Raw genomic sequence first — 22,267 nt, 5'->3', positions numbered from 1 at the left:
AAGTTTTATACACAAATAGACCGTTCTATCATGTTTTGATCTTCCCATTATCCTGTCCACATTGTCGTTTAGACAATGCATAGGTTTGCCAATGTCAAACAGGTTTTCGGGTCACAGCCGTACACCATTCTTGCCAATCTCCGTCCACTACCTCACCTAACCTGGCACGCAGCAGAACGGACCAATTTTGAAGAAATTCTGTATCTTCCAATATACTAGAACTATTCTAATCAAATTTGGCACAAACAATTTCGACGACGCCTTCTCTTACAGCTAAAGAATTTCAAATTCAGAACCACACCGTATTCACCAGATTTGGCTCCGCGTGATTCCTTCTTGTTCCCCGAACTTAAATAGCCGTTCCGTAGAGTCCGTTTTCAGACGATCGAAGAGATAAAGCAAAATTAGCTGAAGGAGCTGAAGCCATCCCAAAAAGTGTTTATGAAGTGTGCTACGAGGACTGGAAAAATCGTTGGCATTAATGTATTACATCTGGTGGAGATTACTTTGAAGGTGAATAAATAAAATTTAAAATAATCGAATATTCTGCGTTTTATTTCCAATTTCCGGGTAATTTTTTGTATAGTAAGTATAGTGATTTCGACAATTTTTATGCAAATCGCAGAAGCAGGTGCACAGAAAAACCTACGATTTTATTTTTTTTTTTTTATTATTTATTTATTTTTTTTTTTCTAAATAATTGCAAATTTTTAAAGTTAAAGAAATTTTTAATTTTCTCATCTTTTAATTATTTGAGTTTAATTTTAATTAACCAATAAAGTACGAAAGTAACGTACAAAAATTAATTATAATACTTTTTTAATTTCGCGAAGTTTTTTGTATTTCCTCAAAATTAACACTTGACGAATTTTCAGAGTATAAGTATTTATATAAATACAATAAATTTACAAAAATAATAAATTAAAATAAAATATATCCATATCTAGTATTTTATGTTTAAGAGTATCGCCTTCAATCACTCTCATCGCTCGTCTTCGTCGTCTTCAATTTTACCAGCTCTTTGGCTTGCTGATTCGCTCGTATTGTACTATCGAGCGCCTCCTTCTCGACTTTGCAAAAGCGTTGCCACTTGTTTTCGAACACCATATCCGAGTGCTGCATTTTGAACAACTGTCGCTTGTACCAACTCAACGTTATGTAACGGCCAATGTAACAGCCACACTCGCTGCAATAATGGTTGACGTCATGGCGACCACTCCAGCGGATGGGATTGCTGCAATACATAGAAATTGGAATAAAAACAAAGAGATACATACTCATAAATATATGTGAATTTTAAAATCATAAATTTTGTATAATAATTGGAGCGTAAATATTGTAAACAATGGAAATAATTATACGAGCGTGAACAAGTTTATAAAAGCATTTGGAAAATTGTAGAAATCCCATAAATTCTTCGCTGAGTGGTTTAGGTGGGACTGGAAATTTTCGAAAACGTAAATATTGTTATAAATATAAATTTATTTAAGAATTGTAGATTTATTCGAAATTCAGAGATATGCGATATTAAACATCAGGTCGAATAAAAAAATTTACAGACACAAGAGCGGAATGTTTACAACCAGAGAATATGTGAGAGACTAAAATTTAAATTTTTCAAATTATCGAAATTATTTTCAGTACTCTATAGCTATGTGTTTTCGAAGACAAACAAGTTTTTAGGTCATGACAAATCGGGAACGAAAAAACTATATATGTGTTATTGAGTGCAACCTCGCATGTTGGTTGTTATTGTAGCTGGAAGAAACATACACAAATAAGTTGATTTATAGTAAAATTTTAGTGCCTGATAAAATTCGGTTCCAAACCGACTATATATTCCCAGCTGTCAAGTAGTCTTAATTAGTTATCAGTTACTATTATTTTGAAGAAAACTATTATGAAGGAAAACCCATTAAAGAGACTTCCACAAAAGCCGCGAATAAAAACAGATGCGATGATAAGATATGTAACCACTTCGCCTCACAGTATTCATGAGTGAAAAAAGAGTTCCGTCGTAAACAAGGTATCACTAAACCTATTTCAATTTTCAAGCTAACGGATGGTTCTTTTTTAAGTGTGGTAAAATACTTTTCTCTTTTAATTCATACCCAGTTTGGTTTGCCATTTCATAATGAATAATAGACTTACCCCGAAAGAATGCTGGCAAATTTATTACCAAAAAAATGGTTCAGTTTGCTCGACACATTGAGCGCAGCGACAAATATTCGGTAGGCATAATCCCCCAAAAAAGTTGGTATACTAGCAACCATAGATCAGTTTCGCAACACATCTACTCTAATGGAAAATACACGGATTCGCAGCTCTGAAGCAGAGTATCGAAGAAAACCCGAATGAATTCATCAGTGATTACCCGAAATTTAAGAGCTGTGCCCTCCACTTTACTGAAGATTTTGCGGAACGATGTAGTGTTGTGGGATTATGGATTCTGGACTATTTTTGTGGGGTTATGTGAAGTCGCATGTATACCTAGATAAGTCTAAGACGTCTTGAAAGAGAATATTCGGCGCGTTTAATTTTGACCCAATTTATTCAAAAAGTAGTCGAAAATTCGGTTGGAATTCATTAGATCCAGCTTCCGCGGTCACTTGATCGAAAACACTTTTAAAACAGAATGACAAACTCTTATCTCTATAATAAATCTGAATTTTTGTCATTAATATAAATATAAGCATTTGAATCCCTATTATTCTGTAAGACTGCAATTACCAGAATTATTTAATAATTTACCCAATTAAGTGATTAGTAACCGATGAGCTTTCAGTTATGGTGAGAAGTTAACATTCACTTTCTATCCTCATTTCAAATGCATTTGTTTCAATAAAGAGGGTAATACTGTATCTCTTTTATTTATCTGTGCCTTTATTTGTATATGTTGTAACAGGTTATAGACATTTGTCTACTAAATTAGGAGAGCGTAAATATTCGTTACTACGTGAATACTTTCATTGCTGCTTTTTGGTGGCTGTCATGCATAATAATTACGTTTTATGTTTAAAGACTAGTCTGGAGGTGATAAATAATTTTTTATGGATAACTGTTGCATTTTATTAACTTGTTTAAGTAATACTTATATATACATTTATGAATAGCAAGACAATTCAAACATATCTTTAAAATATTTATCCATACTACTTCTGAACTCTTTTTAAGAAATGCAAAGTTCATAATCTTATAGAAATTAAACTTCAGTAACAAAAAGACATGCCATTTATATTGAAATATTCTCTAGGATCGAGAAAAACGTCATATATATTTCTTATGAAAGTTATAGAGTCATTTACTCACAACTTCTTTCACCGAAGTATAGTGTGGTCACACTAATTATACCCCTAAAGTTTGACTATAAAAATAAATAGAATTCTTAAACAGGTGTTATTCTCTTTAATGGAGTTATGAATAATCTTAAATAATTAATCACCTCTAAGTTCATTCATAAAGGCTTTTTAACATTAATGCGCATAAATTTTTCCGAAAATTTAGCTTCAGTGTACACGAGGGGTCACTGGTGAATAGTAGGAAAAACACAATTATTAAAGTCAAAACAAGAGCAGACTACATTACAATATAGGCATTTTTATGAAAAAAGGAATGTGAATGGAAAACAAAGGAAAAAGGATACACTGGAAGTATATTAAAAAAAAACTAAATAAGGGCTAATTTGAATATAACCACACAAATCAATGTGGTATAAAGTCAATTGGAAGTTCGAAAATCTTTACTTTAGGAGGAATCCATATTTATTTATTTTAGGGCTAAGGAAAATATTGATCCGATCCAACAAATTTTTGACATAAGGCATAATTATTATAAAAGAAACCGTTTTGCCGAATTTCAATAACATATCTCACAAATATACTACCAATATTATCGGCAAAAAGCCAGACGTACGCACTGGGGCCAACATATTTGATATGGTGGGATTTGAAGAGATGTGGTCCGATTTTGACAAGTTTCAGACTCTAGCTGGCATACCACCAATGCACTATTTGTGCACAGTTCTATCTGAATACTGTAGTCGAGGTTGTAATCGAATATGGTTGAAATTGGAGGAGTAGATCTGAAGATATGTGATTTTACCTAAAAGTGGACGGTGCGATGTCCATCGTCCAATTTTGACACCGGTTTCTATAAAACCATCTTTTGTTATCCCGGTTTAAAATTTAATGTCTTTGGCTCACGAGGCACGGTTCACTTTTCTGCTGCATTCCAAACTTTCGATTTCACCATTCTCATCTTCACTTTTTCGCCGAGGAACACAAATACCAAGTTTCATAACAACATTTCAATTTTTATTCAAGGTACAGCTTGCATGGACGGACAGACGCACAGACAGTCAATCGGATTTTAACTCGTCTTATCATCCTGATCATTTAAATATACTCGTACTATATATGTAACTTAGTGCATCGCGTTGGCCCCAATTACAGGATTTGTCCGGAAAGTAATAAGACTATGTCGATTTAAAAAATATTGCTGAACCAACCGTTACAATTCTTTAAAAACTTTCAAAGCAGGCTCCTTCTGCGTCGATGCAGTGCAATTTGCAAGCATTGAAGGCGTCACGGAAGGCATTTTTTGGAATAGCCTGGAGAGCCGAAGTGAATGCTGCTTGGTTCCCCTCTGTCGGCTCAAAATGCTTGCCTTTCATCGGCGAAGAAACAAAAAAGTCCCGGGAGGGCACAACTGGGCTGTAGGGCGGCTATGGAAACGTTGGGATGCCGGCCTTGGTTAGTTAGCTGTTCACAAGAAAGGCGGTGTGAGACAGGGCGTTGTGGTGGTGCAACTTCCAAACGGCTGCGATGTCCTGTCGGACCCGATTGACACTTCGTTTGAGTTTCTTGATGACTTCCACGTAAAACTTGGCGATGCCTTTAATGTCAAAAAAGACAATAGGTATCGTTTTCACTTCTGATTTGCTCATTCTTCCGGTGTTCATCAGCGACTTCTTCCCGGCCCTCAAAAAAGTCCTGGTGCCACCGAAACACACCATTGCTAAGGCAACATCTGGGTAAGCCTACTTGATCATATCAAACGTCTATGTAGCAGCTTTACCGAGTTTCGCACAGAATTTATAGCGCACCTCTGCTCTAGCAAAGGCTGCATTTTCGGCTTGCACCACTCACAGAAACTCGTCGCGCGAAAATGTTTGTCCTGACTCTCCAGGTGCTCGGAGACAACTGACCAGACGCTCGTTCGTTAACTAGGCACGCCCTCTACCGAATCCAGTCGGTGCGTGTACGCTCCGAAGTAAAGTTGCGACGAAAGAAAATCTGTGCTATTATTTTCCGGACAAACCCTGTACGATCTGAAGAAACAGCTTACACGCCATTGTCATCAAAAATGTCTTATGGGACTACGTCATTTTTTTAACTAAATTTACTACTTTTTACTAATTGAGGTCCTTGTGTATGATAACCATTATAACACTTTGCAATGTCCTTAACTGACCGACCACGAACGATTATGATTTTCTGTTGTGCACAATTTTCTACTCTCACTTCACTATGACTTACCAACAAAGGCAAAAATTAATCACAGCAACACATTTCTGCAGAAAAGTCACTGCCTGCCGCTCTACACTGGTGAGGCATTTCGCGCCGCAAGCCGGACACTGTATCTCTACGGGCTCTTCTAGTAAATGTCCAACATTCGAAGGCAGCACCGGCATCACATCCTCCAGAGCGCCATCATTACTGTCAATCGTCACAATGACAGTGGACGGCGTGGTTGCCATATTTGACAGCTGTTTGGCGATGCGGCGCAAGTCTAATGCGTAAGCGAGTTCTCGGAGTTTTTTCTTTTCTTCTCAATTTCGGCAATATTTTTAACACTTTTAACTTTATTTTTGTAATATTTTTTTTTTTTCAACAATTCGCAACACGTTTGGCGAGCGTTAGCACCAGGTACACATTTCGAATTTCGCTACAAATGCCGTCCAAGCAAAGCGATCAACTGACAATACATAGAATTGCCAATCGCCGCTATTGCCAGCCAACGCTGATGCTCTTGCTATTGGCGTCGTTGGCGTTGACGCTGTCATTGTTGTTGTGGTTGCTGTCATTTCAGCTGGTATTTGTTGTTGCTCTGGCTGCCTTTTCGTTTGTGGGCACTCAAGCTAATTGAGGGAATATAAAAATTGTGGGATTATATATGGGATCAGCAAGCAAATACTTGTATAGGTATATACAAGTAGTATAAAGAGCAAGTATTTGCTCTCTACAATGAAAAGGTTTTGAGTAATTTATTGCGTTCTTCGCTTCGATTACTCTGGCTATGCCACACTTTGATACTGTGACGCTTTCGGGCCGAATGCGTAAGACTGTTGGCAGCATCTGGGCTGAACATCTGGGCACAGCAGCTACAGTTGAGTGCTAAGTCAAATTAGAGCATACCTACATACATATATACATATGTGATATAAATATTATTTTTAACTTTAATAATGTTGCATACTTTATTTACTTACCTGGCGATCGAGCCCCACTACATTGAAAATATTTCAGTGATCAACTCATCACGCTGTGACACTACAAAAATATGATTTTGTTTTTGTTTAGTTAGAGTTTGTTTATGTTTTCTAGCTCGATGCCAAATTTATAGATTATATTCGATTTTACGACCAAAAGACTCAATAAAGTACAATCCAAATGTTTCCTCGGCAGATGTATGAACTGCGGAAAATGGAGGCTTTAGTAAAAATTACTTTGGATCAGCAGTTACAAGCCAGTAAATATCACAGATTACACGCCTGTGGATAAATATTCCTTTGTCGAAATTGTAAGCAGCGCTCCTAACCATTATATTTTTTATAAGAATTCCACTCCTTCCATTTTTATGGCAAATTAAGCCAGCGTTTTCTTGGAGCGATATATTACCTCGTTCGTCCTTTATAATCCCATATACCATAATACCTCTCGTCCATCACTTTTAGATCTTAGTGGAACAGGTCTCTTTTTTTCTCACCATAGGTTAGACTAGATGGCTGATCAAAAATCTCGCTCCATCGTGTTTAAGTCTGGACCACCCAAACGCGGGAAAGTCAAGAAGGAAGTGTTGAGTTATTTCCACCTCATCTTCTTTCATACATCTTCTGCAGATGGTGTCTGGTAAGATTCCCAACCTTACTGTATGGACGCCAATAGGCAATGTCCTGTTAAAACCCCCATAACTTGGGAGAGGCTAGATCACTAGGTCTCATGCGATCGATCTTGGACCAAAAGGCTTTTGTGACAGCGCATGTACCGATAGTAACCCAGCTATTAAGCTTCGCAATTTCCTGCGATTTCACTAAGACCTGGCATACATACCAATCTTATCACAAAAACTCTTGATGCTATTGATAGCGAGATTAGGAACTCCTCGACCAACCCTGAAGGCACCGTTAATGAGTTCAAGGCTAATAACGCCGCTCTACTATCTCAATGAATGGTCAATTCTCTGAAGGAGGCTGCACTTCGGAGCAGCAGATCTGCTGCTACCCTAATGGCTGCAACCTCGGTTTGATAGTAACTCTTTCTACCTTAATTATCCAAAAGATTATCTAAATGATTGAGAACATAATCTTACATGATACAATTTTTTTAGAATCTTAAAACTTGATTAAATCTGTATTTTTCAAGAATTTTTCTACAAATGTCGCTGAAACAATATCCTTTTCCAAAGCTATGATAAATTGTTGAATCATTCTTAAGTTGTTCTCGTTTTACATTATTGAGTTCATTTTGAACAAATATCTTTTCTGGAGATGTTTTCCCTCATTTATTCACATCCTGGTAGATTGTACCAATATCTGGGTATTTGGCGATATCAATGTTTCTAAGTAGTACATGCGAATTACTTCTGAAGCGTTAGCGAGATTTCTATTGAGTAAACTGTTTGTTAGATTTTTAATAAAACCTTAAACGTTTTCGCCCAATTTTTCGCATATTTTCGGTAAAAAGCTTGAAAATAAGGATGAACGCTAATCATTACTGGAAACTAAATTTTATTTTTAACAAGCCGATATTTATCAAAGTATTAGATACGCAGTTGTCTTAAAAACAAGTGCACATCCACAATTTTCACGAATAAAGTTGTTATCTGGACACTTCAAGGCATCAGAATTGTCTAAGATATCCAAGGCAACAAACTAACTTCAGTTTTTGTTGAGCTGTGCTACGCTTTCAATGTCAGCAGCTTTTGCAATAAGTGCTTTCAAGCAATTCGGAGTATTTGACGAATCACAAAAACTTAGTAGTCCTGAAGGAACTCTATTTAACACAAAAAGTGTATGGGATTTTCATATCTCTTAATAAACAATTTTACGCTAGATATGCCGTCTCTAGTGATGACGTGATATCGACATTCGTGACGGCAATCTTTGTTTACGAATTTTGTCAAATTTTGTCAGTCTGTTCAGAGAGGTTCGTCATTTCGTCATGTCATGATTGTCCAAGATTATTCCGATTATTGTCAAATCCTCGTGTAGTTCAGGAAAAGCAATTGCACCAAGAATTGACCGTTCAGTGCAGATTTCGGTATGACGGCCTTATTTTTTTTAATGAAGCAAAAATGCCGTTACTATCAATAGCGAGCGTTATAATACGATGTTGGCAGACGTTTTTCCCAGAAATTTGGTGAAATCGACGGGGATGATTAGACCTTGTGAGCGTCGATATAAATTCTGCTAGAAATTTTGATTATCGGTAAGATATTTTTGTGCAGATTTCGGTTGAGAGTAAATTACACTTTGACAAATCGCATGTAGAATTGCCTAATAAAAATCATGCATATTTATACCCTGAAGAGGATATATTAAGCTTGTCACGAAGTTTGTAATACCCAGAAGCAAGCGTCAGAGACCCTATAAAGTATATACATAAATGATCAGTATGTTGAGCTGAGTCGATTTAGCCATGTCCATCTGTCTGTCCGTCTGTCTGTATATATACCAACAAGTCTCTCAGTTTTTAAGATATCGTTTTGAAATTTTGCAAACGTCATTTCCTCTTCAAGAAACTACTTATTTGTCGGAACTGCCGAAATCGGACCACTACAGCATATAGCTGTCATACAAATTGACTGATCGGAATCAAGTTATTGTATGGAAAACTTTCACATTTGATAAGATATATTCACAAAATTTGGTAGAGATTATTTTCTAAGGCAACAATATAATATTCGAGGAAATTTTTCAGATCGGTTAACTATAGCATATAGCTGCCATACAAACCGAACGATTGGATTCAATGGCTTGTATAGAAAACTTTCGCATTTGACGTGGTATCTTCACGAAATTTGACATGGGGTACTGCTTAAGGAAATAATATAATCTCCAAAAAAGTTTTTGAGATCGGATTACTATAGCATATAGCTTCCGTGTGAACTAAACACATAGTTACTAAAAGAAATGCACCTGTGAAGGGTACATTAGCTTGGGTGCAGCCAAAGTTAACTTTTTTTCTTGTTGTTACATGATGTCGTCGTCATTTAATTGGATAAAATTTGTGAGATTCTAAATTTTTTCAAAAAAGAATTTTTCTACTGTTCTCTCTGCTTGTTGTTGTCCACGGCAATTTACTTAGTCTCTCTAGACTCATTGTCGTATAAAAATAGATTTCTGACAACGCGATCCTATGCGCGAATAGATACATATGTATGTGTCTATACATATGTACATTGTGACAAAAAAGCGACCCGAAGTTGTAATTAAAATTCCGCGTAAATGATATTTCAAAACCATGTATTTTGCTAATTTAGTAGCACTGTCCACATACGAAAGCGATCTGTCAACCAGTTTGGTTATATCACCTCCTTAGATCAGTACACCTCAGAAATCTGATGAGATTTTTTCAATAGATAAAAATATCGAACAAAGAATTTCTCTAAAGTTTTGTATTTCTAACCAAATTTTGTGTGCGGAATTGTTGTGAAAATTGGAGAAGACTTACAGTGATTCAATTTTCTCAAAAACACAAATTTATGAGTGGTACAAAAGCCTTTAGAGACGGTCGAGACATCTTTGAAAATATGCCTCGTTCTGGCGCGAGTTCGTTTATATGATTTTGGTGGATATTTTGGGTATGAAACGCGTTCTTGCTCGACTCGTCCTGATAAAGCGGAATTTTTTTCAAATAGAGTACCGTAAGGAGGTCTCTTTTGACATACTTGATCGTGCGAATTCCAATCTCACATTCATGGAGAGCATTATGACTGTCGATGAAAAATGGGTTAATGAGTTTGCGATGAAAGTAAGTCAAGAATTATTCTAATGAAACCCGTTTTCAGTCGATCGAAGAGATAAAACAAAATTTGTTGAAGGCAGTAAAAGCCATCCCAAATGTACTTATGAGAATTGTTTCGAGGAATATTTAAATATTTTGTGTTTCATTTACAATTTCCGAGTACTTTTTTGTCACCATGTATGTATATAGAGACAAGAGTACAAGTTTTCATATGCAAAGTGAAATAGACACAACATTTCGATGCAAAAACTTAAAAACTGAACTTTTATTCGAAAATATATATGTATGAACGTATGCTTGAGTAAAAACAAATTAATTAAAAACGAAAAATAAATATATATAGAATTATTTTATATTTAAATGTTAAAAAGATTCTATCTATATACAATATAAAGTATTCGATACAGATTCATAAAATTATTTGCAAAACTACACCAAAACAATTAGAAGTCTTTCTAAGGTACTATAATAAAAGAAACTTGCTCAAGTAGGCCGCCAGTAGAAGCCTAGGTGGCCGCCGCATTTATCGCAGAACATGCGTTTGCTCTTTAAGCGACTCTGCAGGCAAAGATAGACAAAGGACAACGAGAATATTGGAAAACAGCTGTGGAATAAACATACAATTAATTTATAATAAAAAAAATTACAATTACGAGAAATAAATTCTGAAATTTTCTCTCAAAACACGCACCAGGAAAGTGTGGAGAGCAAACAGCTGAGATGACCCAAGATGCCGCTCATTTGCACCGTTTCGCTGTCGGCACGCTGCTTACAGAGCGGACAGCGTATCTGATAGGTACTCGGTCCAACAGCAAAAAAGCGTACATGTGGTTTCCCATCATCCTTAGCCTTCGGGGCCCAAGCGGTGCTGGTTTGATTGCGTCTCTGCAAAGATTCTTCCACGCTGGGTTCATACTCATCACGCTCACGCACCGTATCGCCAAGAACATAACTTAAAATTGCATCAGTGGCCTGTTCGAATCGCTTCTCTGGTGTGCTTGGTGTAATCGGTGTATTTGGTCCACTCAAACTTATTTCAACCAGTTCGATTTGGGATTGCATTTTACTAACGCCGAGATCTTCTTTCAGAAATGTTTTTTTTTTTTTTTGTTTTGTGCTTTTAGTGTTTATATTTTTATCCAACAAAAAAATCGCTTCTCTATTATGCTTTATTCACTTTCGTATTTCACTTTGCGAATTTTCAACTAATCCGGTCAGCTGCGGTTGTCTTTGTTGTTCGAATGAGCAGAGCCAACTGGTTGTGTGAAGATTAGCCGAGACAACCCAAAAACGCTGAGAGATTTTTATTTCTTTACGATGTGAGAAAGGCGAGTGAGTAACTATGAGTGGTTTGTTTTTGTTTTTTTTGTAGAGAGAATGATTTGTTTGTTGGCTAATTTGGAATCAACAAAGACACACATAGGAAATTAATATTATTTGCTTAGAATGTTTCAATTTTATTTCAAATTATCAAATATTAAAAAAAAATATTATTCCATATTATTATTAGGTGTGCAGCAGTTGTTGGTTATCGATTAATTATCATTTGCAGGAAGTATTGATTTTCTTCTTTTAGTCAATGAAGTCGGTGGCTGAAGCAGATTTCAATATTAATAACCGTCCCTATGAAGGATAGTCAAAAACCTGGGAAGACGAAAAGTTGGGGACGTTGGTCGATGAAAAAGTGAAGAAAAAGTAATGCTACCCCACCCGCTATGTTCCCCAGATATTTCACCGATTATTATTTGTTGGCCCACAAACTAGGACGTTTACGACGGATAGCGTCTCGTAAGCGCCTCATAACAACAAGACAATACTCTTTGTTTACGGTTTGACCAGTTGGAACGTATTCGTAATGGACGACACCACAATACTACCGATTCTTTTTCCCTTCTACTTCCCGATATTTTTTTTGACATACAGAATATAATAGCTTCTGCCTAATATCGGATAATACAACGATGGTTTGTTCATGGAATTGATTGCGGATTTCAGCTACATCAAATAAAGCAGAATTATCTTGTCTTTAATTCTTTAACCAAACATGATATCTCATTTGAATAGACGCGGATAATAGACGGATCTCGCCAAATGTTCCCTGTTTTAGGGTTCTGAAAGTGTTCTTATCGTATATTAAATGCATCCAAGTAAAGGTCTATCATAGAAGTGAGCGAGTGAAGTGATTGTATTCGAGGTTCGTGAGGTTTTTTCTTTTTAACAAAAAAACATGTATATACATTCGAATTTTCATAATATTAACTTTCTGAATATCCCAAAAACACTTCGCTTGTCTGACGGCCAACAATGAATTAAACCAATTTTTGGTATTCTGTTATGATGTGAACCGTTTTCCTGTGAGGGCGTTTTATATTGGCCGGAAGAATTGTTGGGCTAAAAGGACCATTAATTGTTTAACTCGATTTTAGAAGATCCTTACAGAACAAGCCTTTTTAAATTCCGATCTGATGCAACATTTCTGACAAGCAAACCCATGTTTTGAACGTCTCTTGGCTTCAATTCATATGGTACTAAATTCGCTTTTTTTAATGTTAAGACCTGTGAGGTTAAGAATGTCTATGACTTCTAATTTAAAGATAACAAAACGATTTTCCAGATAATCAGTTCCTTACAAAGTGGCAACAATTAATGGTGTTGTAATGCAAGGTACGTTCCTAAGTCTTCAAAACTCGAAACTACCTGGTTTTTTCGGTTTTCAATTTTTTTTATTCAAAATAATCTCCTTCTGTTCAATACAACATTTTGCATGGTCCCAAGCATGTCGAACGAATGTTTTATCTCGTTGGTCAGTATGGCCGATGCAAGACTTTTGAATGCTTTACGTCTGCATACAAAGATCCTACGTTTTCCAGATTAAATTTTGTTCAAAAGGGGATGAGGCTCATTCCACAGGCTTCAATTGGTACATATGTAAACAAGTTTTCATTATTATGCCGCATTTGTGACGATAGACACAAACATAGAGATTCAAGAACTGCCAATAACTCATCCAATTAGATAACGATTCTTGGTGTGGTTTGTGGGCCGGTCTCCAGACGGCTAGATATTCAAAAATGAGCTGATAAGAACGCATCTTGTATAATATGCGACTGTTTCTCGCCATGATAATCGCATTTGAAAGTTGAAGCTCGTGATCTCGGGGACATTTGTTTTAAAAAGGGCCGGAGCAATTTCCCGCACTGGTGGCATCTATCAATGGATCTATAGTTTTTCACTTTCATAGAACACTTCAGTATGATCAGAGCAAACATCACGCATGTCATTCGCGAGTTACCTTAAATTGGCAGCGGTTATCGAAAAGAAATATCTTCAAAAACTCATCGACCTTCCAAGGAATGTTTTTTCGAATGATATTGAAACATTTCCAAGAAGATTTAAAGTTTCAAGTCAAATTTTTTTTAAGCAGGGAACTTGAAATGGATCACCTTTTATATACTGCTTATAAGATAACTTTAACTCGACTATTTTAATCAAAGAACGTGACTAGAGGAACTGCAAAATGCGACGTTTCGTTAGATACAAACCTTTGACCGATACGTTTTTAAATTTACATATGCTTTTTGTTACTAAAATAAATGTCCATGTAAAGAGGTTCTAACTTTCTTTGTGCAGCCAAAGTTAACATTTTTCGTGTTTTAAAGAAATTATCGTTGGAACATTCTGTAGTTTTACATAACATGCGTATTTATACCTGCACTTCGCATTCTTATAAGGTCAATCAAGTTAAGTAGGGAATACTGTAATGTAAATTTTTTTATACAGAAACTGCAAAGCAAAATATAAATAAGAAACCTTGATGTCATCAATAAAGCTATAATTAATACTTAATAATATACTCATAACATTATCTACGTGGCTTTGGATGGATATTTTCACAACACCCACTCGTGAAACATTCACAGTGAAAACTTAAATTTCATTGCCAAAAAAGAGTGCTCTTAAGTTGAAGATAAGTAACTACACATATGATTGTACTTCTGTATACGTTTTGTGCAAAATAATGCGGTTTTTATTGAATTTATTGCCGTTACACTTGGCACCATATGTAGCTACCAGTTGACCCACTTTTATGATGAATGTAAAGAAACCGAAATCAAGAAATTGGAAGAAAGGAAGGAGGCTGTAATAATGGTAGCAATGACGGAGCAAAAACCTTTTTTTTTTCATTACACTTTTACTAACTGCTTGCTCAACTATTGATTGAGATATTGGTTTATCAATATGCAAGTTGTTAAACCACCTGTGATATGACGGAGCATTATTTTCAACTTTTTTTTATATTATCCACTTTTGTTTATTAAGTAATTTTATAAAATTGAACTGTCCATTGGCATTAAAAAACACCATATTATTATATTTCCTGATACATAGCGTCCACAAAAGCAATAAACAACAATATTATTCTCACTAAAATTAATTTACAGTAAATCGTATTAAGAAACATCCGTGAATTTAACACCTACGACTTCAAACTCAAGATTTGAAGGAAAGTATTATACTTGTAGTTAAGTGCTTGATTTTACTGAGACCTACATATGTAATAACTTATAACCTAGAATATAAGAGAAGTGTGTGTTTCGATACAAGTACTGGGTATAGCATTCAGTATTAAGGGAAGAGAACAAAAGATGTTTAGACGATACCGAAATTTTTTCGGAAATACTTATTATACTGAAAGTTTACATTATTGACTACACGACTGGGGCTGAATTGAACTTGTTTTCGCAATGAACTACAGTTAACCTAAGCCTTATGTGAAAACTCTGCCGACCACTGGCTATTAAACTGTTTTGTTTCACAGTATTTATTTATTTATTTATTAAATGAAAAATAATAATACAATTATTATCTTAGAGAGTAAAAAGCAATAGCTGCCTGGGCTTACGGCTCTGAATTTGTTAGACGGACAATTTCGAAAAAAGTTAGCAGATAGCATATGATTGTTTTGTGGCTTAAGCTTTTTGAAACTCCACCTCAAAATATTTAGCAGCTTGAAATCGAATTTAAAACAAACTTTTTTGCTAATTTCTTAAAATACGTAACTAGGATTTTTCGATGCCGTACTTAAACAGTTTTTGAACCTAGATTTCGCCCTGTCATCGAGTCATACGTTTTTTAAAACCCGCTTTTCCGCAAATTTTTTAATTATACTCGTACAAATGGTTATAATATCCAAATAAACTTGCAAATCTTGTTCAAATGGGATCACATGCTTCATTAGATCGTTCTTCAAACGTTTCACTAATGCTTGTATGTATTTGTAATTATTGGTTTTTTTAATAAAAATTATTCCATGCGATATCAAAACACCCTAACTATACCACCTTACACAGTTGGGTTGAATGCGGTTCTTCTCATCCGTGGCTGCTAAACGATTTAGTATTCTTTGTTTTCGACTTTTTAGTTCGAAACTTATGCTCTTCAGCGGTCCTGTATCTTTTTGCCGCCACTGCTGTCAGTCTGAGTTTAAATATAGGTAGAACCGCTTTCGTAAAATCAACGGATTCTTCCTTCGTCAACTCCGCATTGGCGATTCCAGTTTTATCCATCTGATGAGGTAGGAGAGAAGCTTGGTCTCCACCAACCAGACTCTGATTTCTAGGTTTGGTTTCAGCTTCCGTTGATGTTGTTAAATTTATGTAGCTAGTTTTGGATGCTAGTACCCAGATCAAACTTAGTTGCTTTATGCTGACAACTAGTTCCATCCGCTTTTTTTCGGGATAGCCGGACGCATTTTGGTGTTTCATTATTTTTTATTTAGCTAAAATTTTAGTCCCGCTATGAAAATGAGGCTAGCTTATAATGGATGACGCCAGGTATCGGTAAGCTCTGTTAAAGGCGAGAATTTATACTGATCCTAGGACGGGTCGTTTGACATCTTGATCCAACCCTTTACTGAACCCCCAACCAAGACATTAGAATTAAAGGCTGAAGGGACTATAAAGTTAAAGCTTAGGTATGTATATATTTCCCAACTACCATTTAGACGAACATTTCCAGTTTTTCTAGTTTCTCTCCTAGTTAAAAAATCATCATTATTTCAAATGATCGCTTAATTGTGGTTCCACAAAAATTCTCGAAAATGTTGACAGTAAAATTTTACTGTAATTGATCTTTAGTTAAATGTTGAATGTATCTAGTTACACAGTTCATATCTTCATCTGAAAATTTTATTACTTAGATACCATCAAACACAAGAAAAAAAATTCTACAAAATTCCTTAAAAATTAACAGCTTGCTGGAAATTATTATTTTCAAAGCACCTTTTTTTATAAAAATTAATAAGAATTAAGTTTGAATTTTTTAAAATATTTCATTAAAATATTTTTTGAATCTTATGTCGGACAAGAAACAACATTAGTAAACTTAAAAATATTTTTCACACCCAAAACTCTAAAGCTCTATTACTTTATAAAACATATTCCACTTTCAAGGCATTATTGGCACAAATTCTCCAAATCAAGTACAGAAATTATTCACTTTTGTTTCCAGTAACCCAAATTTCCACCACACCTTTTGCAAATCACTTTGTTGCCACTTTGTCGCCGATCGATGGCGCGTTTGTACAGACACTTGAAGGGAAATATAGGCAGACAGCTAAAAAACACATAAAAAAAATATTTCTCAGAACTTTTTCACTTAATCTCACAACACAAACATTACCAGTAGAGCAAGCGATCATAACTGATGGTGTCTATGTGCAAACGCTGTTCACAGTCCGGACAGTACATTTGTCGCAGACAGCTCAAATCTGTAGGCGAACGATAGGCGTTGGGCACAAATTCAATGCTGCCACTAAAAATACTATGTAGCACATTTGAGGCACCTTTGTGCGCACCACCCTGAGAATCCGTGAGCGACAGACCCTGTTTATAGGGTATTGTGCTGTTAGTAGCTGAGCTACGATCCTTAAAGTGGAATAAGCTCATATTGTTGTTATAACTGGAACCCTTCTCGAGGAGTTTTGAGTTTGTTGTATTCAAATTAATTTCGACGAGGTCCTTGTTTTCAGACATAATGCACAGTGATTTTTAAATTAAACAATTTGTATTAACTACAATAAAATGTGAACTTGTTATTAGCAGATTTCGAATGTAACTGATCTGCATAAATGTTTAACGGCACTGCTAAACTTGTTTGAAAGCGTTGAGCTTTTAGTTGAAAGCTGCAAACATTGTTGGTCCAGCGAGATGACATGCGGCGTCACTCAATTTTAGCGGATAGTGAGTGGAATTTGATTGGAGTTTGAGTAGAGTGAAATCAAATGCAGTTGTGTTGCATACAGAGAGTATATTCGTCCACTAATGGAAGTTTTAATTATTCCCTTCCTGCTCTTGAAAGAGTTTCTGAGTTGCATTTGTCATTGATATCAGTTGCTTACTACTAAGGTAATTCCTCTTGAAAGCAGGAATTCCTATACAAATTGAAAAAATTTTATTACTGTCATTAGATTAATTTAGTTGTCTCATCTTCGCGAAAATCGATGTGAAAATAATTACGGTGAAATCTCCCATAAGCAGGACCAACCTATATGTACGGTTAATAGAGTTGTCCGCCTAATATATTGTCCTTAACAAACATCAAAATATGTTGGGTTCGACCAATGTCCACAGTTAATGGAGATGTCCGTTTAATATAGCGTTCGTTTAACAGAGCTTTCGCTGAGCTTTTTTTTGAAGCCTAATCTATTTTCCCTATAGTCCAAAACGGAACTTGGTATGCGGGTTCCTCAGTACCTAATTTATATAAAGATTTTTGAACTTTCGGTTGACTTTATGCTGCATATATCTGCCAATATTTGAATATTCTCAATGAAAGCTTCAAAACGCAGTCTCTTTGTGCCTAAAATAAATCAAATTGAGCGAAAACTGGATGTACCCCCATATAACTAATATCAGCATTTTCTAACTTCCGTCTGACTTTACACCATATGATTGGTGATGGTATGTGAGTTACTTTATGAAACCCCGGGAACATTTTTTTAGTATATGGCATGATAATAGTTCATAAAGAAAATCGGATCGATACTACTCCAATTCACATATACTATGTATAATGATTTTCGTTTTTTTTAACAAACCTTCTGCTGAATATGTCGGTCAGTGTATAATTTATACATAGTATATGTATATATGTATATAATATCCAAATGCCATATTTAATAAATATGTACATTCTTTTGTTGACATAAAAAAGTACATTCAAATGTGTACTAAAATCTGCACATAAAACTTAATAATGTATTATTTAAAAATTGTACACGACTTGCAGCGGAGCTCTTAATTGTTGTAGCAATTTTCATGCAATTTAATTGGTTTATGCTTTTTTGTATAAATACATTATTCGAGCTTACGTACGTAATATACAACTTTATATCTCAGACTTTCTTTGAACATTTGAAAGTCAATATTAAGTGATTACATGGGTTTTCTGGAGGGAAAAAGCCTTTTTTCAACAATTTTTTTCTCATATAAAAAATGAAATATTTTATTAGAATTTTTCATTCTAACAAACCTACACTATTAAAAAAAAAACTTTAAAATTTTTGGAAAAAAAAAATATTTTAAACTCAGCCATTGCGACGCCATTTCCGGTGAACCCTCGGGAAAAATGTGCATCCGCGTTGGCAGAATAACTCCTTACAGGATAATCTAAAGTGAAAAAATACTTGTTTTAATCAAAACTTTAGTTTAGAACTTGGACAAAAAAACTAAAAATTGGATTTTTAGCAAATATTTCTACAAAAAAAATTAAAATTTCAGTGAAAATTTCAAATAGTTGTAATCGAAAAAGAAATCTTTACAAGTCTTTAAGAATTGTATCTCACAGACCTGCGTAAAATTTCATGAAGATCGGTTGAGTAGTTCTCTAGAAATCTTGCTTACTTCAAAACCACAGTTTAAAGCGTTTAAAGACGGCGCACCTAGCCCATCTAGCCTCGAGCGCACAAATTCTTAAAGCTGTATCTCGAAAACTATTACTAAGATCAACTTCAAAATTTAGGACAATATCCCGGAAATGTTGTAAAATTTAATAAGATGGTAAAAAAAAGTCGATTCTTTGAAACCCATAGTGATAAGTGATTCTGGATAATATTGTTATTAAAAGAAATAGTATTTTCTAATTCATAACTTCGCAAATACAATATATCAAACTTGCCGCAATCTTTCTGATATATATTTTGCACCGGTCGAAGATATGGAAAGTCTCGACTAACCTTCTTCGACAGAAATTACGAAGTCTTGAAGTCATCGTGGGGAGCTCCACAGTATTTTAAATTCATTATGTGCACCTATAACTCTGAGTAGTCGTATCCAACAAGTCACGACATGCTATGATAGGATTTTTTTACATTGTCCTGCTTAAAGATCAAAGATATTTGCAGTCATAAAAATCAATCAATTCTTCTCGCTTCGACAAATATTATTCGTTAGTCTTTTTAATGTGTTCTTTATACCTTTATAAACCCAACAAATGAAATTTTGACAAGTTGGTACCAAATACTAACGAAAGCGGTTGAACCTACGCCGATCCCCTATATTTCGTCCGACCACATAATTTCGAAAAGAAAAGTTATAAATTTAGATGGATCCAAACTTGCTATATTTATAATTCATTCATTATAATTTGGGCATATTATACAACACTTCCAATCTTCAATAATTTTGTTTTGGCTTTTATTTTTTTCGAACCAAAATGTAAATTCAAAATTGCTTGTCAAAGTGAAAATGTAAATAATAAAGAATTTTAAAATTAAAATAGTTTTATTTTTATTTACAATCGGAAAGTCGAAACAAAAATGAAAATCATATGTGTAGTTAATTAAGACTGTGTAAAAGTGCTTAAATTCAAAATTACTGGTTTCATCTTACAATACAACAAGAAAAAGAATATCAATGAAATGTCAGAGCTCGGTCCAACTCCGAAAAGAATGAGATGTCCGAGCTGTGGCGCCAACATAGTGACCGATATAGTGCCAACGCCAAACACGAAAACACATATCATCGCGCTTATACTGTGCTTTTGTTGGTTAGTAATAATGCGAGCTTTTCATCAATAAACCGCTACTTACCTGCATTTACATGTGTGTTTAGTTGAGAGTATGCAGTGAATAATGTTTGCATGACACCAAATATTGTTTCTTACCAGAGTTTATAGGAGCTTTCAGAAAGCTCAGTATTCGTTAAAAGTTTACTGTCACATTAAGCGCTTAAGCTTTTTTGGAAAGCACTTCAAACGACTTACAGTGGGACAACTCTAAACTAACTACTTATAAAAAGTTTCTTGGCGCAAAGTTTGTAGCAACGCTGAAAATTTTCTGAAGTTTAATCTATCATTTTTTGCTTATAAGCTTATGGTAACTCTTTTTACGTATGAAGATCAATATTTTCAAGAAACATGACAATAAAATGATTTTTGAATCGATTACTTCGGAAAATCGGTAACCAGCGCTACGATTAGCTACGATAACTCACGGAAAGGCTGTTCTTAGACTTGTAGTTTTTAATGAGACAATACTTTTTTCGTAGTTGGTCTTTTCCATAGCTTTTACTAGATTTATAGTCAGTTCGGTTAGCTAGTTAATAACAACCAGCAAATCGTGCACATTTATTACCAAAATGAATGTTCACCCCACCATCGTACGCAGCAATTGGAACAGTGCCCATTCACTTTATGGAAGTTTTTGGTTTGCGGGCTTTCAAACGTCATTTCATGAAATAATTGAAGCCGAACGACAATCAAGCGCTTCCCCCGTTCGGTTAATGCGCCCAAAGATATGGCCATCGATCCCTATTTTCACAGAAAAATTCGCTCAGCGATGAAACCCACTTTTAGTTGAATGGGGTCACATTCTCAAAACGTCAAAGTTTTATGTCCTCTACGGACAGCAGGAAACACTGGTCGCCGGACATAATGTTACAATCAAAGAGGAACGCTATAGAGCCATTGCTAATGACCTTTTCGTACCTGAATTGGAGGATGTTGTGGGTGACCTTAGCAGGACGGGAATAGTGAGTGACTTATAGAGTTTTGTATTTGTTCGTCGAGAGAGGACTATACTTCTCAATTGCCTACTCAGTCCGAAGTACCAGCTGTTGGCAAAAGTTATCCTGCGTTGGAGAAAGCAGAACTAACGGCGCGGGTATTGAAGCCGATAATATCAATATCGACGGCATACGCCAGCAGCTGTACATTCTTATAAAAGAGCAGTATATTGAAGAAGTCGCAAGAAAAGGAGTCGCCTTGTCTGAAACCTCGTTTAGTATCGAACGGCTCGGAGAGGTTCTTCCCAATACTTACGGATATTTTGATGTTGCTCAACGTCAGCTTACACAGCCGTATCAGTTTTGCGGTGATACCAAATTCAGACATCGCGGCATAAAGGCAGCTCCTTTTCGTGCTGTCGAAAGCAGCTTTGAAATCAACGAAGAGGTAATGTGTGTCGATTCTCCTTTCACGGGCCTTTTTCAAGACTTGGCGAAGGTGAATATCTGGTCGGTTGTTGATATGCCAGGTCTAAAGCCACACTGATGAGGTCCAATCAGTTTGCTGACGGTGGGCTTTAGTCTTTCACATAATACACTCGATAGAACCATATACGCGATGTTGAGAAGGCTCATCCCGCGATAGTAGGCGCAGATTGTGGGGTTTTCCTTTTTGTGGATTGGGCAGAGCACACTTAAATTCCAATCGTCGGGCATGCTTTCATCGGCCCGTATTTTGCAAAGAATGTATGCTCCTTATCCGTTCTTCGCCGCTGTGTTTTTATAGCTCGGCCTGCAATCCATCAGCCCCCGCCGCTTTGCTGTTCTTCAGGTGGGTAATTGCTATTCAAACTTCTTCATGGTCGGGCAATGGAACGTCTGCTCCATCGTCATCGATTAGGGAATCGGGTTCGTCTTCTCCTGGCGTTGTGCGTTCACTGCCATTCAGCAGGCTGAAGAAGTGTTCCCTCTATAACATTAGTATGCTTTGCGCATCGATCACTAGATCACCTTTGG

General features: G+C 35.7%; 3 protein-coding genes across 3 annotated transcripts; all 3 read right to left on the bottom strand.

The window, feature by feature from the left end:
• Window positions 1-868: 868 nt before the first annotated feature.
• On the bottom strand, window positions 869-6,104 carry LOC105228467 (uncharacterized). The gene is made up of 2 exons (XM_049450960.1): window positions 5,538-6,104; window positions 869-1,234 (listed from the first exon to the last, which is right to left on the bottom strand). Exons 1-2 carry the CDS (start codon window positions 5,756-5,758, stop codon window positions 973-975), a joined length of 483 nt encoding a protein of 160 aa, XP_049306917.1. The 5' UTR covers window positions 5,759-6,104; the 3' UTR covers window positions 869-972.
• Window positions 6,105-10,563: 4,459 nt separating this feature from the next.
• LOC105231421 (uncharacterized) lies at window positions 10,564-11,522 on the bottom strand. The gene is made up of 2 exons (XM_011212714.4): window positions 10,939-11,522; window positions 10,564-10,851 (listed from the first exon to the last, which is right to left on the bottom strand). Exons 1-2 carry the CDS (start codon window positions 11,307-11,309, stop codon window positions 10,731-10,733), a joined length of 492 nt encoding a protein of 163 aa, XP_011211016.2. The 5' UTR covers window positions 11,310-11,522; the 3' UTR covers window positions 10,564-10,730.
• A 5,020-nt stretch (window positions 11,523-16,542) lies between these two features.
• On the bottom strand, window positions 16,543-17,466 carry LOC105233679 (uncharacterized). Its single transcript, XM_011215814.3, has 2 exons — window positions 16,929-17,466; window positions 16,543-16,862 (listed from the first exon to the last, which is right to left on the bottom strand). Exons 1-2 carry the CDS (start codon window positions 17,279-17,281, stop codon window positions 16,742-16,744), a joined length of 474 nt encoding a protein of 157 aa, XP_011214116.2. The 5' UTR covers window positions 17,282-17,466; the 3' UTR covers window positions 16,543-16,741.
• Window positions 17,467-22,267: the final 4,801 nt, after the last annotated feature.

The sequence above is a fragment of the Bactrocera dorsalis genome, chromosome 3 (genome assembly GCF_023373825.1).
Source record: "Bactrocera dorsalis isolate Fly_Bdor chromosome 3, ASM2337382v1, whole genome shotgun sequence".
In the NCBI taxonomy this organism is placed as follows: domain Eukaryota; kingdom Metazoa; phylum Arthropoda; class Insecta; order Diptera; family Tephritidae; genus Bactrocera; species Bactrocera dorsalis.
This window is presented reverse-complemented; position numbering and strand designations above follow the sequence as displayed.